Source organism: Dichomitus squalens (assembly GCF_000275845.1).
Source record: "Dichomitus squalens LYAD-421 SS1 unplaced genomic scaffold DICSQscaffold_18, whole genome shotgun sequence".
Taxonomy (NCBI): Eukaryota; Fungi; Basidiomycota; class Agaricomycetes; order Polyporales; family Polyporaceae; genus Dichomitus; species Dichomitus squalens.
Genome location: NW_006766900.1, coordinates 81,563 through 96,922, shown reverse-complemented (window position 1 = coordinate 96,922; position 15,360 = coordinate 81,563). Strand labels below are relative to the sequence as shown.

The following is a 15,360-nucleotide window of genomic DNA, read 5'->3' as shown; positions in this document are numbered from 1 at the left end:
GAACCAAAACCAAACACTCCACGGAATACTGGCGAGGTCTGCAAGACGAAGCAGAGCGGTGTAAGGATCGCTCCCGAACCCTCTCCCATTACGTACCTGACCTCTTATATACCTCAACACTTATACCGGGTTCCCCAGTTCACTCTGATCCTGGTATAGGTACGTTCACATCGTTGTCTCACATGTACTAGTTCACTCTGACCCCGGTATAGAGCTTGTTCTAATTTCTGTTTCCTGGCGTTAGTGAGGAGGTTCAGAGAACCTCTTTTCAAGCACATGTCCTCCAAATTGCAAGTGCTTCGAGGTGACTGCCCGGAGAAAGTAAGTATCAGCATCTCTATCAGGCTTTGACTTCAAAAGGATCATGACGACGCACCCAAGCTTCGACTCTGCGCGATCAATGTCCTCGCAAACCACGATGTAACGGGGAGCCAGGGATTCGCAACGAGTAGAACATGCCCTTCGCGAACCCTTGGACCCTCGGAGGCGTGTAGGCTATCTCGGGTTTATAGACACCGAGGAACATCATGTGAGAGCGCATCTTGCGGTATGCCGGCAACTCAGGCAGCGCGAGGCTGGCCAGGAGTGCTTCGTGGTTGTATAATGAGCGGCGTCAGGAACGGAATGTACACAGAGAAGAGCGCCGTTTGCTATCGTACACTCGTCATCCGATCAACATGAGGAGATCTTGAGATGATCTGAGTTTTGCGAGACCGTCCCTGGCTGATCGCTAGCGCACGCGGTTTCCCACAGGACTTCATAGAGCCTACACACCAGCCGACTCCTGCCTTGTTTCCCCGCACCGTCATCTGCGCATGGCCCATGTCGAACTGCTCTCTTGCGTTCGTCCGCGATAACCAGCAGCAAAACCGACTATTGGCAAACCCGGCCTTCGGGACGCGCAAGCTGGCTTCCGTAACGCACACGGAGAGGTGAGACCATCCAGAATCACACTCCTAATAGTGGCACACGGGCTAATGCGCCTGAATAAGCAAACCCAAGCCCCGGTTTGCGAGGCCTAGAATGACCCTCGGGGGGTTCGGGGCAACCTCCGCTGCTGAGGCACTTCCCCTCGACGTGCTTCCTATTATTCTGGGGTATCTCACAGATCGCCACGACCTGTGTACTTGCGCACACCTCTCAAAGGCCTTCCACCATGCAGCTACGCCGATACTATATCGGACGCTTGATGTGCGGGTTGTTACTACGAAAATTAAGCATCAGGTGAGCTATTCTATCCGTCACCGGAGCTGTTCAGTATGTCGATGGCTCCGAAGATGAATCGAACCATCTATGTTATGGTGCATGAACGCACATATGGCCTATGAAGTCATTGGTGAACTAACAAGGCCTCTTGGGATAGCGCGGTAGCTTCGCACTTGCACGGCCTCTTTGCTTCTCATTCTGGCAACCCGGAAATCAAGGGAGAACCACTCACCCGTTCCACAGCCACAGCCCCAGCCCCCCGTGATCGTACACCCATCGACAACGATCCTGAAGAAGCCTGAGTACGCCAAGTATGTACGACATGTCAGAGAAGCCGGTGAGTGTCATTTGACGACTGAACTGCACCGTTGTTCTGCCTGCTGAGCTCGTATCAGGCGCCGTTCGTATCTATCGACCCGACCTGCGAGAAGCATGTCGGAAAGCGCTCCGCCTCTGTGTGAACCTGGAAGGATTCACCTGGTCAGACGACAGCTCCGATGTTGGCGACGAGCGCGACTTCATGGAGTACCTTGACATCCTCCAAAACCTGCCGCTTCGCGAAGTCGTCATTCGGACGTTCTACGGCCTCTCCGACTTTGTCTGGGCGCGATTGCAAGACTTCACCAATCTTCGCAAGGTGTCGATATGGTGCATGGAGGGCAAGCCGCGTATCCTCCAGGGCTGGTCGGACAAGCTCGGCCCGTCGCTCACGCACCTCGAGCTGGGAGTCAGTTCGCTTTTCCGTGCACATCCGCATGACTGTACGTCCTGCTCACTTCTCGTGCTCTCCCTTGTCTCTCGCAGCGGTGTTCAGGTGTCCCTGCTTCGATCCTCATTTCAGTCCTCTCGCACCTCCCGCAGCTCCGCGCGCTTCGTCTCAAGGGCGCGCCTTCGACGGCGATTCTCGAGATTCTGACGTTCCTGCCTCACCTCAAGGCGCTCGACACGGAGTACTTTGGGCAGGCGGGACTGTCGAGATACAATGACGTCCCAGCGTCGAGTCTGAGGGAGTTGACGGTGCGCACGAGCTCGGTGCACATTCAGGGCTTCCAGCAGCTATGGACGTGGATCCGACTTCTCACCCCCCGACCGGGCCTGGAGTCTTTCACCCTGAACGCGTTCTCCACGCAGGGGGAAACGCTCATCCCTCGCGTGTTCATCCTCGACATGGCGTCAACACACAAGGACACGCTAAAGCACTTCAGGGCGGACTCGACGCAGATGACGATGAAAGACATCGAGTGTCTGTGCACGGTCTTCCCCGCACTCGAGACGCTCTCGTGCGCCACAATTGGGACTCCTGATGGGGTAAGCAGCACCGACTGCGTGCCACTTGGCCATGTATGTTGGCTGACAATCTCCGGCTAGTCTCGTTACGAGGACTCGCTCGTCAACGCCAACAACCTGCGTGAGTTCAGGATGAGCGCGAACAGCTGGATGCATCCCCATAAGGTCAAGGAGTTCGTCGAGTCAGAAGTGATCCAGGGAGGCGTCCGCAGGGCGATGCTCCGCCAAGGCTCTGTCCTCAGGGTAATCGGTATCGGATTCGTGGTTTTTGAGGTTTGTCTCTCATAGAAGCAATCCGTTGTTCTTGTCACTGATAGGACGTCTTGTAGGGCCGATGGGCACACAGGAGGGCAGAGGACGGCACGAGTACCGTGGAATTTGAAATCGTGTCCAACGTCGTGCCCGGCATGAGTTATGGGATTGAACCTTACTAGGACGCTTCTCCTTCTCCGTCTTCGCTTTCAGGGTTTTTTGCAGATGCTTTCTACTCTCTTATGTATACGACACGAAACACGACTGCTTGCACCTGTACTACAACACTCATCCCACCATACACGACACATCTTGGCAGAGATCTGACCGCGCACATCATTGAGATGAAAGCGTTACTCGTCATAGTGTCAAAATATATCCTATGCGAGTGACATGAGCTGTCCTTATCCGACTATCACATACAAAGTTAGAGTATTCGAGGCTCGTGGGCGTGCCAGCAAGATGATGACGATTACATTCCCCTTCCCCTTCCACGTCCGCCACGCGCGGGGCCCCCACCACGAACCATACCACGGCCTGTCGTTCAACGATGATTCAGCGAAAAACTGACGATAATAGAGTGCAAGAAGCGCACCTCGCTGTGGCGCACCACGCCCTCTCTGACCGGCACCGCTGACATGTGCCCCTCGGGCACTACGGCCAGCTTCTCTTGCCCGGTTTTGCTCTTCCTTCACAGCGTCCAAGAGGGTGTCTGGTACACGCAAGTACTTAATCTAGACGCAACGAGGTCAGAGGCTGGAAATCGAACTCAACAAGAACAAGGGCACTCAGAAACGCAGACGTAAGAATGCGAGGACCAAGTTGATGGCTCAGGTGGGGGAGACCTCGGCTTTGTATGCCGAGAGCTCTCCCATCTGAAGGAACGAATTGCTGGTTGTTGACTTGAAAGTTAATGGACACGCTGTGATTCCCTTTACACAAGATCAATCGCACGGTGGCCACCGTCACGGGAGAGATAATCGGGAGGGTTACGGAAAGCTGGCGCATGCCGCGCGGTCGTGCTTGTCCAATTTCTGGAGGGACGGCCATAACATGTGAAATGGGGAGTCAACTTATGTTCGCTCCGCCGTTCTCGTGTTCACGCCGAACAGGCTTCTGCGAAGTATTGCGGATGATGGCAAGCAGCAAGCCAGATCTCGGAATCGGGCTGCATGGATGTGCGTACATATCTCTCAGGGCCTGCGCGGCTTGCAGATGGTCACCGGCGACACATCGTGACGTTGACTCTTGCTTTCACACTAGAGGAGGATGGTGTGCATCAAACGCATTCCCGCGCAAGAAGCGAGCAGCATGCGCCAACTTGGGCTGCCACTTGCTTGCATATCGCAGGAGCACTCGCAGCGGACATCCTTCCCTACCAAACATGCCACGACCCCAGCACAAGAATGACACCTCGTACTCACCGTGCTGCCTCGAATATAGCACTCTCTCAGCTTCCAGAACTTGTCTCCCTCGGCACTGGTTTGGTAGACCTCCCGGAGGGTGATGTTCATGAAGTTATCGCAATTGACGAGGTGACCGTTGAACGTCTCGCCATTCTTGAGCTCGACCAACTACGCGTGGGCGAGGGTGTAGCAATCAGTCTTCCTGATTTCAGCCCGGGGCGACTGTTAGTTTCGCGAATGGGTGCTCACCATGGGTTTATTTTGGGCGGCATTAAGGAGCGATAGTGGCAGCTGCACGTTGTACAAGTCAGATTCTACAGGTCTGCAAAGAGTATGCAGCACGAAGCACCATTTGGATGAACGTTTGCCAAGGTCGAAGGAGAGGATGATGGAGGCGTGCTGCAGAGGTGCGCACCGGGCGCGATTTACGAACCCAACGCGTCCTCCGCTGTGCAATTTTATCCCGCACTTCCTCGATCCCAGCCTCGACCCATGTCTCACCTCTGAGTCAACTATCTTTCTCTTCTTTCGTTACAGGATTAGCTTAGTGCTCGAGTATCAATTCGTCACTGTATTGTGGCAAGACCTGGCTATCAAATGGGCGCCAAACCATCAACACCATGCCTGCCACCACCACTGCTGCTGGTGCTATTCAACAGCTTCACATCTCGTGGGCGATATACCCATCGAAACCCCTGGGTGAGTAGCTCAGTCATCCGGTGATGAACATGGTTCGTCATGAAGAATAGTGGACCAAACTTCTGGGTTCCGGATTGTGTTGAGGTAGTTTCCGAATATTCTGGGCGCCTGCATGTTCACGATTCCAATACTCACGTCGAGAGTACCGCAGGCACTCAGACGTTTTCGACACGAGGGGTGTCGGCGCAATGTGGAGCACAGGATAAACTTCGTAAAAATGTGGCTCTCTGGGGAAAAGACAGTCTTCGAAAAACGGCGGTAGGTTGGGGGTTTGCGCCATGAGGACCCGGCATTGATATTCGTGTTCTCCCTCGCCGCGCTCCGGGAGTTCTCCAAGCCGGGGGCACTCCGGCGGGCACTCTATGGCCATTTTAGCCCGATAAGTACAGACGGAATTCCCTCGGGGAAGGGACAGGTGTTGTTACCGCCTTAACCCAGACTCAAAATTCAAACCCATACTTTCTGAGCGGCAAAAAGTCTATACCCCTTATTTAGCAGACCATTATGAAGAACCGGCGTTCGGGTGCGGCAGGGATCCGGGTTACAGACGGGGATGCAAAGGTTATTTCCAAGGAATTTTGGCGCGCGACGTTTCCACAAAGAATTGATCTTATACATACGTCCCCTCTCCATCCGATCGTAAGTACTTGCCAAATTTCCTGCCGTGCTGTCGTAATGGTGCTACCCTTGCGCGTCGCCCCGAGGGATCTATCCAAGATCGTCGGAGCACTCTGAATTGCTATTACTTATATTCCTCATGATAATGCATGGACACTTGCTAACTCACCGTTATAGCATCATGGCGTACACCACGGTGCCATACACGGCTTGACAGCTGATGTAAAAACCAGCGTCGCAGTCCCCGCGCCCGGGGATGTGCTCGGACCACCGGAAAACCCCGGCCGAGCCCCAGCTATACCACACCGAGGACATTGCCCGACTCTGGTCCACTGCTGGAAGCACCCGCACACAGCGGGAATCTGCATGGGAAGCATTCCATGCAGAATATTGTGTGTCCTGTAGCTCTGAAACCACATAGAATGAGGCGGGGCACACTTCGCGCAGTCACGGCGAGCTTGTCCCCTGACTGGGAGGTGGCCGGAGCGCTGGCTTGAGGGGCTCGGCAGGGGGCTGCCGCTGATCCGAGCACAGGGAGGCCTGGGGGAAACGCGACGCTGGTTTTTACATCAGCTGGAACGCGCCGTACGCAAACTGGAGCTCTGACGTTTCGCCAGCTTTGGCGGAATTGTCTTCCTCAGATATCTTTCTATCGCATTCGAGTTCACATGTCCGAGTTCATGTCTCCTGAGACCGGACACACCTGCAGCGTACTTCGTGCCTTCGGTGTTCAATGTCTGCTGCGGATGGACTAGCGAGCGTTCACGCCCACGCGATTCGTTTCCACTCATTCTTTCGCGAACCCCTCGAGCCACACAGGAGCCGCCCTGCTGAGGGAGCGCAGTGATGGCGCAGTCTGGCGCAGCCGGCGCGATGTCATGTGGAATATCGGAACACCCGCCGTCGTGACTTGGCGCAATTGATGCTTGCGTTCGTTCGATGCAAAACCCGTATCGGTGCCTGTGCCTTCGCTCTTCGACGCCTGTCGTTTCCTTGCCCCTCTTCAGCCTCTCGAGGACCGAGCTGGTGTCCTGTACCACTGCGGACTGGGCAACACCTACAACCGATTCGAATCTGCACGGGCTTTGTGTCAGCCATGATCCTCCCCGACGATACGCCCGCATCACCGACGAAATCGCGCGCAGGCCCCCTTTCTCCAGCCTCGGAGGACACGCACGAGGATAATGTTCCCCCACCGCCTGCGTACCCCGGGCCCCCACCCACACAGCAGCAGAATGTAGACATTGAAGCACAGGCGGGCAACTCGCGAACACCGCTCGTCCAACGATCCGGCTTCGGCGAGTCCTCACCAATCGAGGAGGTCGAACCCGCCGCGACACGCTTCCTCAAAGCGTTCGGCATCGTGGTCCTCATATACCTCGTCGTCGGTTCCTTCACGCGCACAGCGATCGCCGGGGTGCACTGGGACCACAGGTCAGGGGGCCATGTCGAGGTGAGCGTCCGTTCGAGCGATCACGCAAGCAAGGTAGCGAGCCTGAGCACCACCCTACCTTGCACTGCGCACCGCTCAGTGGCCAGACGTTTCTGACCCGGACGTCGGCGACGGTGGTCCTGTATCCCAGATCCCCTATCCCAGGCAGTCCGACGGCAAGATCATCTCGTGCAGCTCCGCGGACGTGGGTCAGCCGCGCTTCCGGTCAGGCCCCGTAACGTCCTTCCTGTTCCCCCTCTCCGCCGACCTGCTGTACATCTACGGACGCGGCGCGCTTTCTCATGGCTCGATCGTGTTCGTGCCGACGACGGACCGCTCCATACCGGAGGGTAATATCCGCGTGGATATCACGCCGCACTTCGAGAACAGCTTCGCGTTGGGGTCAGCGAACATCTGCTTGCTCGAGCCGGCAGTGGGCCAGAGGAGTATCGCTATCCTAGTAGGTTTTTCTCTCCTAGAGTCGAGGAATGCAGCTCAGCTCGCGTCGCCGCAGACGCCGAGACAATGGTGGCCCAGCAGCGACCTCGAATTCAAGGTCGAGGTGCGCTTCCCAGCGCAGGCGACGCCCCTCGGGAAACCGCTCCGCGTGAAGGCGTTTGAGACGAACCTGCCCTTGTTTGAACATGCATTTTCAGAACTGGAGGGAAAGGTATCTTTCGGCTCACTCAAGGTGTCTTCGACAAATATGCCTATTCACGCTTGGGTACGTTGGCATGTGCGCTACTCTCCTCCCGGGTGTATGGAATGATGGATGTGTTTCACAAAGTCCGTCGAGGCGGACAACGCGACGATGGTGACCTCGAACGCGCGGATAGACGGCAAGTTCCGCGTCTCGCGCGAGCTCGAGCTCAGGACGTCCAACCAAGCTATCGACGCCCAAGTCACACTCGACCACGACGTATCGCGTTCCGATACCGTGTCGAGTAACCTCACGATGGTCACTACCAACGCGTACGTCCCGGCTATGCACTTTCCTCTTCTTTATACGCTCACCTCACGACTGACGGATTTCCCCTTCATGTAGTCGCATCGACTCGAAAATATCCCTACGCCGGGCCGCCTACGTCCAGACCGGCGGCTCGTTCTCCGTCTCCGCCCACACCTCCAACGGTGCTGTCGATCTCGCGGTGACATCTCAGCCGGCTGACAGCACACTGACGCTCTCGGCGCGCGCGTCGAACTCGCCCGCGACCGTACACTTGAATCCGGCGTTCGAGGGCGCGATTGAGATCGGGACGACGAACGGCCCTGTTAGCTTCGACGTCAATAAGAAGGCAAGCGACCCGGGGAATCGGGGGAGGCAGAGAATGTGGGTTGTGAGCGAGAAGACGATGAAGATGTGGAAAGGGTTCGTGTCGTGGGGGTCGCCGCATGGGAGGAGGCTGAACGGACGGGTGACGGTGCAGACGGAGAACGGGGCGGCGGAGCTCCAGGTGTGAGGGGGACGTAGAGTCGTACAGTGTGCGGTCTCAGGGTATTGCGTGGATATTTTTATATACTTTGCTGGGGAGGTTACGCCGGGATTTGATCGATAGGTAGCCATCACTTCTTGTGTATCATAGCACTGTGCGCTATTGCAGTAGTTTCATATTGTACAGTTGACCTACATCCGTACAACCATGGCATTCTCTCGGTCAAACTCAACTTGTCGTCTTGCACGTCCCGAAAAGGGAGGCGTCGTCACCGGATACGTCGACGTTCTGGCATTGGAAGGAAGGGTCGCCGTATTTTGAGGGCGGCCTGCAGTCTGTTGAATATAGTTCATGCGATTCGGAACGAAATCGACCTACGTCACAGTTATGCCATTCACGTTGATGTCACTGCATCGTCCATCCGGTGAGCAGGACAGGCTCGCGACCACAGCCTTCTCCTTGCCTGAGGACGTCCCCGAGATGCTTCGATAATCCCCACCTAAGTCAGCTTTCGCGTTCGCGCATGTAGCAAACTTATACGCACTTGGTGAACCAAATATCCTCAATGTACGTATTAGACGGATATTTGGTGCAGTCGCTCGAGCTCGTCTCGTAGCATTGATCGATGATAACCGGGTTGTCGACGTTACTCTCGACGAAGCCTTCGAATGTGATGTTCTTAACGATGCCTGAACCGACATCTTTACCCGCCCAAGCCTTGATGCGTGCCCCGTTCTGTGCGTTTGACATGCGGATGTTTCTGATGTATCCCAGTGCGTTAGCAAGGGGCCAGCTAGAAGGAGAGCCGAAGGTGAAAGAAATTACGTCGCGAGGACGTTCTCAACAATGTCGTACTCGCCGGCGTACTGGCCAAGGGACCCAACCGAGATACCGCTATGATGAGATTTCAGCTCTCCAGGTGTCCGTGGTTTGTGCGTGCTCTGCTTACTGGGAGCCATTGCAAGACAAATTCGACACCAAGATGTTCGTGGAGTCTATCGGATGCTCTTGAGCGTCAGCGTGTACACGATACCGTCGAGCACAGGAAACGTACTAGGCTTGAAGCTAACGCAGTCGTCGCCGTTCGTGATGTTCGAGTCCGCGATTGTAACGTTGTCGCTCCGGAAGATGTCCCAACCATCGGTGTTCTTCGCATCATTAGACGAAGTCGAGACAGCGGTAATGGTGATATTGCGGAAGACGACGTTCTTTCCTTCGTTAACCTGTATACGACTCGATTCGTCTAACAGGAACGATGAGATAAATGTATAGGGACGGCGATACGGACGAAGTTGATCCACTCAGGCCCGTTGATCATCTTGATGTTTTGCACCGTGATGTCTGTAGCTTGGTAGAGGGTGAGGAGGATTGGCCTGACCGTCGAGTCATCTTTGGCACTATATATGTACTACTCAGTTTCGCTATTGCCCTTTGATGTACACAGGAAAACTCACAAGGCGTCGTACCAAGCCTGGCCGGAGCCATCAAGCGTTCCTCCGCCGTCAAGGACGATGTTCGTACCGCCCAGGAGCCAGAACGCTGCTTGGTCCTGGAAGGAGAACGTAAACGCGTTGTCCTTCCAGTAGTCTAGGTCGTCGCTGAACTTGATCGTGCCTTGCAAGTCCTGTCAGAATTGGTGAGCATACATCTATTGGAATTAGAATGCAGTGGAGTGATGTATACGATATGTTTGTTGGAGAGACCTGTCATATTGAGCTTCGACTGGATAGAGAGAGTTGTACCGGACGGGATGGTGACGGTAGGACAGCTTGTGTCCGCAGCAGCGGCAAGGATAGCGGGAGCATCGTCCGAACCGCTGGCTTCGAGAGTGCATGCACCCGAAGCCCGGGACTCGAGGGCAGGGGGGACGGACACTGCGAGAACGACACTGATGAGCACATACAGGGACAGAGTCCTGCTCGCCAGAGTTACAAGCATCGTTGGGTGAGTGACAATCTGGAACAGGCCTGTGATGAAGTTCGCCGTATATATGTTATACGCGAAGACCGGGAAGCTGGAACCATATGATGCAAGACTTGCTCCTCTTCGTACAGCGGGCCGTCGGCGCGGTAAGAAGCATCTGCATCACTTACCAAAGCCGATGATTAGCAGCATTGACGTATGGCATCTTGGCTTGTTATGTGCAGGGGAATGGAAGGCATGGATGAGACCAGGAGACGCCGTCCCTCATGACTAGCGTTCTCGCCATGCGGAGTATTGCACCCCGTATAAACATCATGTGTAGCAAAGCATGCTGGGGCGGAGGGCAAAAAGCCACACTGACACTGAAGCCATCGGCGCAGCTGCAGCGGAAGGTTTTGGAAAGCTCTCAGTGTGACACAAGAGGTCCGAGGCCTTGCCTTGATCTCCGTTGAGCTGTGAAGCTCGGTATTCCCCTCGACGCCGGTAGCTTAAAAACAGGCCTGCCTATACAAAGCCACAGAGTACTCATCGTGCAAGGTCCACAAATATAACAAACGTTCACATACCCTCATGATATGCTTCTATTTCTTCCGAGATACTTACAAGAGCTGCACGGGTTCACCCTTGTGACCGAGGGATCAAGAAGGTCATATTCGCATTGGGACAGAGGTCTTGGGCTCGGCCATGCCAACACACGATACAGTGAACTGTTGCACGCAAAGACGTTGAGATGAGAAATAATACGAAGTGCGTCGCCGATGAGAATGGTGATGGTCGACCCGGAAGAAACGGAGAAATATCCGGACCCAGAAGGGGTTCGTCGGCGTCTATTTGTTGGACTGAGCCTCTCCTCAACGTGAGCACTGCAACCCTTCGTTATCCTTCTCATTCTCTACGTCTCTGTAGCTCGTGCTCGTCACGACCAGAAGGGGCCAGACGGGGGCGTAAATATGCCACCTCCAAGCCTTCTCACCGCGGTTAGGCGATCTCTTTTCGGTCCACGGTCTCTCCGGTCTCAAGGAATCAACATCGAAAATGTGAAGCCGGTGTATGACAGAGGAAGCTTGCCGTGGTGGACTCGTTGGACGTACTTCCTTGTTGCCGCGGATCTGATTACTGTGTACGTCTCATCTCACCCATTCTTTCACTATCGCTTTTCTCATCACACGTCTCAGCACGACCATGTGCGAGCTGTCATGGAACCATTGGACAATATGGGAAGAACTTCCATCTGAAACTCCTGAAAACGTGTCGTCCTCCTTGGAGACTAAGGATCCGTCCCAGGCATCAGGGCACTACGTCCTACGACCGTGGTGGCAGAGAGGGTTCTTCGCGCTCACGACATTCACGACAGGGATCGTCCTCGGAGCCATCCTCCTTGGAGGCCGGTCTCGCATTGTTCGTCGAATGTTCATCGTCCCTTCTGCTACATCTGCTTCTTCTTCTTCTTCCACCACAAAATCTGGCACGGCAGTACCCGGCCGGCAAGTCGTCATCCAATCTGCTCTGCATACGAAAAATCAAGGGGTCGTCTTCCCCCTCAAGCGCACGCGGTTAGTGCAGAGCCCGCTCAAGACTGAAATGATGGTAGGGATCAAGGACGGTCGTGGGCATTACTCCCTGGGGCTGGAGGGCGCGGAGGTTAACGGGACGAAGGCGTCGTTGTGGGATGTGCGGAAGGCGCTATTTACAGAGTGGTATGGGGAGAAGAAGGGGCAACAGATGTTCTTGAATAGTTCCAAGGTCAAGGGGGCATAAGCTGGAGCGAATGTGAGCTCGGTTCATCTCTTTATACACATCGCGCATTGTGCTGCTACCCCATGAGGCATCGCTGTTCCTAGGACTTTTGCGTCGTGTCCACGTTAGTAACACGCAACATGCAATCCTCTCTTCGCACATGAACTATTTCATCTGTTCCCGGAAGTGACGCACGCGCACCACCCATCCGAAGAAGCGCGATATCGTTCTATGCTCACTACTTCTACCTTAACGGCCGATTTACATCTTAAGTGGCAACTCTTGTCCGCAGAATCCTCGCGATGGGACCTTTCAATATACTCTGATGATACCGTTAAGCGCGGGCCGTGGGCGATCTCGTATGTTGTTTCTGAAGTGTCTTGTCTGATGCGTCGCTGAAAGTTGTCATAGACACTGTTTGAGCTACATGGGACTGCTCGTTAGTCCAGATCGCTCGGAGACGGCATAATCATCCATCCTGCTGCTTGTTCACTCGATTCCACAAGGGTGCGATCGCGTGTGCCGCGTCTCCTCTTCTGACGGTGATTTCTTCGGCTGCGCAGATATTGCCGATCTCTGTCAGTCCGTCATCTTTCCTGCTGCGGCACTGCATGCTCAGACGTTTCGCGGCGAGCGCAGCTGCTTTGACGCCAAAGATTGTACACAATTGGTATTGCTATATCGGAGGGGAATGATCGCGACTGATCGCAGCCGTCTCGGAGCACTCTCCGGGGAATAGTCTCGACATCGTCATAGACTCATAAGTATGTGCTCGAGGCACAAGCCGCTGCGCTTCGTGTGCACTCTGCCAACCTCGCTATCTGCCACTCGCTTTACGTCGGCTCTGGAGCCGCCAGCGTCGATGCACAGCCGCTGCGGATTGCTCGTTAGCCCATGCGCCATCCCCGCAGCATATTGTTCAAGACCATTCTCTCTGCGGGCGTGTCTCGCTGCAGTGACGCGTTCCTATGGACTGAGCACGGGACGCTAGAGGGATCAAGATCCTGGTGGCGCGGAGGGAGTAGCATATCCGACATAAAAGCCAGCAACGTCATAATCACTTCTCCCCGCCGTTCCGTCGTTTCGCAACTTCAGCAACTCTCAGTCAACATCGTACTACCACCATGAACCCTCCAGCAGCCGGTTATTCAGCCACATACCCCGAGGAGAAGGGCCCCGAGATGCGCGGGCTCCTGACGCCCCCGCCTGTTGGTCCGCCCGGGTATGCGGCAGTGTACCAGCCTTCGTCGACGTACGTGAATCCACAGGAACGCCCTAGGAACGCCCGCAGGCGGCGTTTCTGGCACTTCTTGGCCTGCACCGTTCTCTTCTTCGTCGCGCTCCACCTGCTCCTGCACCAGCGGCCCTTCAAGAAGGGCTTGGGTCCCCTCCCTGTGAGTCTGTTTCGCCCGGTTGTATCATGTGCTGCGAGGCTGACGGACTCTTGCGATTGTAGTGGTCTGAAATAAGTCCTGGGACCACGGAGCCCGAGGCTCAGTGGAGTCCCTCGATCTGCGAGGACAATGTCAACTGGAAGGACGACTCCGATCGCGCGCCCACGCACGGCTACCACTACCGCGCGCACACGACCCTCACGCTTCCGGTCTCCGCCGAAGAGCTCTCGTTCATCGCTGAGGGCGCGAACGCGTACGGCACCTTCGACGTCTCCCAGGACGCGCACACCGACTCCGAGAACGCTGTCGTCGACATCGAGGTCGAGTACCGTGTCTCAGACGCGCTCGACGACGCGACGGTATGCCGCACCCACGCCGGACAGGGCAAGTGGGGCCTCGGGATTTTCACGCCGCGCTGGTCGCACCCGCACAACGAGCGCCAGCTTCGGTTTTTTGTTCATGTTCATCTCCCTTCTTCCGACAAGCTAAACATCAAGCGCTTCTTCACGGACTTGCCGATTTTCAGGCACCACCTCGCGGAGCTTGCAGATACGGTTCACTTCGAAGAGGTGTCATTGAGGAGCAGCAACAGCCCCATCGATGTTGATGTGCGTATCTTTTGCGCCTCCTTGAATTTGGGGTATGGCATGCTGATAGTGCATGAGACAGTCTCTGGCAGCGGACCGCGTTCGTGCGACAACTAGCAACACTGCCATCCGCGGCAAGTTCAACACCTCGACCACGCTCGAGCTCCAGACCTCTAATGCCCCGATCGTGGCCGAGGCGACTCTCGTGAATGGCCGCGGCGAGCAACCCACTCGTCTCATACTCAAGACTTCTAACGCGTACGTCTGTGTTGCATCACTATGCAATGATCGTTATCAACTTACCACTGCCTTACGCCTAGCCACATCGACTCATCTGTCCATCTCCAATCCAGCACTTCCTCGGCCACCGGTGGGAAGTACGATGTCTCCGCGCGCACGTCCAACGGCCCGATCGATGTCTCTATCATCGACGCACCCGTGGGCCACACGCTCACTCTGGACGCGCACACGTCCAATGTCGGTGCACACGTCGCGCTTCCCAAGACCTTCGAGGGGTCGTTTGACCTCCAGTCCTCAAGGTGGTTCCGTCCGACCGTCGAGTGGGACCAGGACGTCGAGGACCCCGCGGGCAAGCGCCGCACGCGGCACGTTGAGCTGCACACCATCAACGGTGTCTCGGTGCGCGGGAATGCGTGGTGGGAGGAGGGACGGAAGACTGAGGGCACGGTGACGGTCGCCACTTCGAACGCGGCGGTGCGCCTTGAGCTTTAAGGTGTGCCTAGGAAAAGCTACATGGAGGTCGGGACCGGTGTAAGTTTGTCAGAAGAAGACTGTCTCATTCCATGCCTGCGCTTTCACATTTTGTAGTGGCAGGTATCATATTTGTTACACACCGCCTATGCGTATAGTCAGCAAAGCACTTCGAAGGGCGTTTTCGGAAGCGATATGGGATAGACTACACCACCGGGCGACTTCAGATATGCCACTGATATGGAAGGGGGACAGTATGGTCCGCATATAGTCACCGGTATAAGGTTCATGTCAGCGCCGCATGTAGCCGATAGGCAGCGCCCATATTGGCGCCATACCACGTACGACCCTTTCCCCATACCATGACCTTATGGTTTTCATATCGAAGCGATCGACCCCTTTACTGTCCCTCATTCATGTCCATACAATATCGGCTACCGACATTGAATACATATGGGCTCACATGGTCCCAACCCGCAGGCACATGGTGCGGCTGAAACTTGTTAAGTATCCGTGCCGCCTCCCGTACACCCGTATATCAATAGCGGCTTGACGAAAGAAGAGAAATTGTAGTGAGATTCAAAAACTTAGTTGGATAGCACATAACTATTAACCTATCTTTTCAGGTGAACATAAGGCTTACAATGGGCAGCTCGGACGACGAGTACGAACCCT

General features: G+C 55.4%; 6 protein-coding genes across 6 annotated transcripts; 4 read left to right on the top strand and 2 right to left on the bottom strand.

The window, feature by feature from the left end:
• Positions 1-1,023: 1,023 nt before the first annotated feature.
• On the top strand, positions 1,024-2,927 carry DICSQDRAFT_147671 (uncharacterized protein; the record flags this gene model as incomplete). The annotated part of the gene is made up of 6 exons (XM_007366439.1): positions 1,024-1,224; positions 1,450-1,543; positions 1,638-1,933; positions 2,011-2,514; positions 2,575-2,766; positions 2,823-2,927. The coding sequence occupies 6 exons, from the start codon at positions 1,024-1,026 to the stop codon at positions 2,925-2,927; spliced, it is 1,392 nt and encodes a 463-aa protein (XP_007366501.1).
• Positions 2,928-3,217: 290 nt separating this feature from the next.
• DICSQDRAFT_147669 (Sm-like ribonucleo protein) lies at positions 3,218-4,773 on the bottom strand (the record flags this gene model as incomplete). Its single annotated transcript, XM_007366438.1, has 5 exons — positions 3,218-3,282; positions 3,341-3,479; positions 4,170-4,319; positions 4,401-4,442; positions 4,771-4,773. The coding sequence occupies 5 exons, from the start codon at positions 4,771-4,773 to the stop codon at positions 3,218-3,220; spliced, it is 399 nt and encodes a 132-aa protein (XP_007366500.1).
• A 1,791-nt stretch (positions 4,774-6,564) lies between these two features.
• Positions 6,565-8,360, top strand: DICSQDRAFT_62362 (uncharacterized protein; the record flags this gene model as incomplete). Its single annotated transcript, XM_007366437.1, has 5 exons — positions 6,565-6,954; positions 7,052-7,360; positions 7,415-7,636; positions 7,688-7,872; positions 7,946-8,360. 5 exons carry the CDS (start codon positions 6,565-6,567, stop codon positions 8,358-8,360), a joined length of 1,521 nt encoding a protein of 506 aa, XP_007366499.1.
• Positions 8,361-8,561: 201 nt separating this feature from the next.
• Positions 8,562-10,271, bottom strand: DICSQDRAFT_62163 (uncharacterized protein; the record flags this gene model as incomplete). Its single annotated transcript, XM_007366564.1, has 9 exons — positions 8,562-8,661; positions 8,712-8,816; positions 8,878-9,093; positions 9,159-9,227; positions 9,283-9,328; positions 9,388-9,556; positions 9,622-9,730; positions 9,788-9,957; positions 10,017-10,271. 9 exons carry the CDS (start codon positions 10,269-10,271, stop codon positions 8,562-8,564), a joined length of 1,239 nt encoding a protein of 412 aa, XP_007366626.1.
• An 828-nt stretch (positions 10,272-11,099) lies between these two features.
• On the top strand, positions 11,100-12,571 carry DICSQDRAFT_87493 (uncharacterized protein). Its single transcript, XM_007366436.1, has 3 exons — positions 11,100-11,376; positions 11,432-12,352; positions 12,405-12,571. Exons 1-2 carry the CDS (start codon positions 11,207-11,209, stop codon positions 12,012-12,014), a joined length of 753 nt encoding a protein of 250 aa, XP_007366498.1. The 5' UTR covers positions 11,100-11,206; the 3' UTR covers positions 12,015-12,352; positions 12,405-12,571.
• A 546-nt stretch (positions 12,572-13,117) lies between these two features.
• Positions 13,118-14,706, top strand: DICSQDRAFT_147664 (uncharacterized protein; the record flags this gene model as incomplete). The annotated part of the gene is made up of 4 exons (XM_007366435.1): positions 13,118-13,387; positions 13,450-13,995; positions 14,057-14,232; positions 14,295-14,706. 4 exons carry the CDS (start codon positions 13,118-13,120, stop codon positions 14,704-14,706), a joined length of 1,404 nt encoding a protein of 467 aa, XP_007366497.1.
• Positions 14,707-15,360: the final 654 nt, after the last annotated feature.

Excerpts from the sequence above, each read along its gene's own strand:
- DICSQDRAFT_87493 (XM_007366436.1), top strand. The coding sequence starts at position 11,207 with ATGCCACCTCCAAGCCTTCTCACCGCGGTTAGGCGATCTCTTTTCGGT. Across the intron at positions 11,377-11,431 it reads GCCGCGGATCTGATTACTGT|CACGACCATGTGCGAGCTGT; the intron begins GTACGTCTCATC and ends CACACGTCTCAG.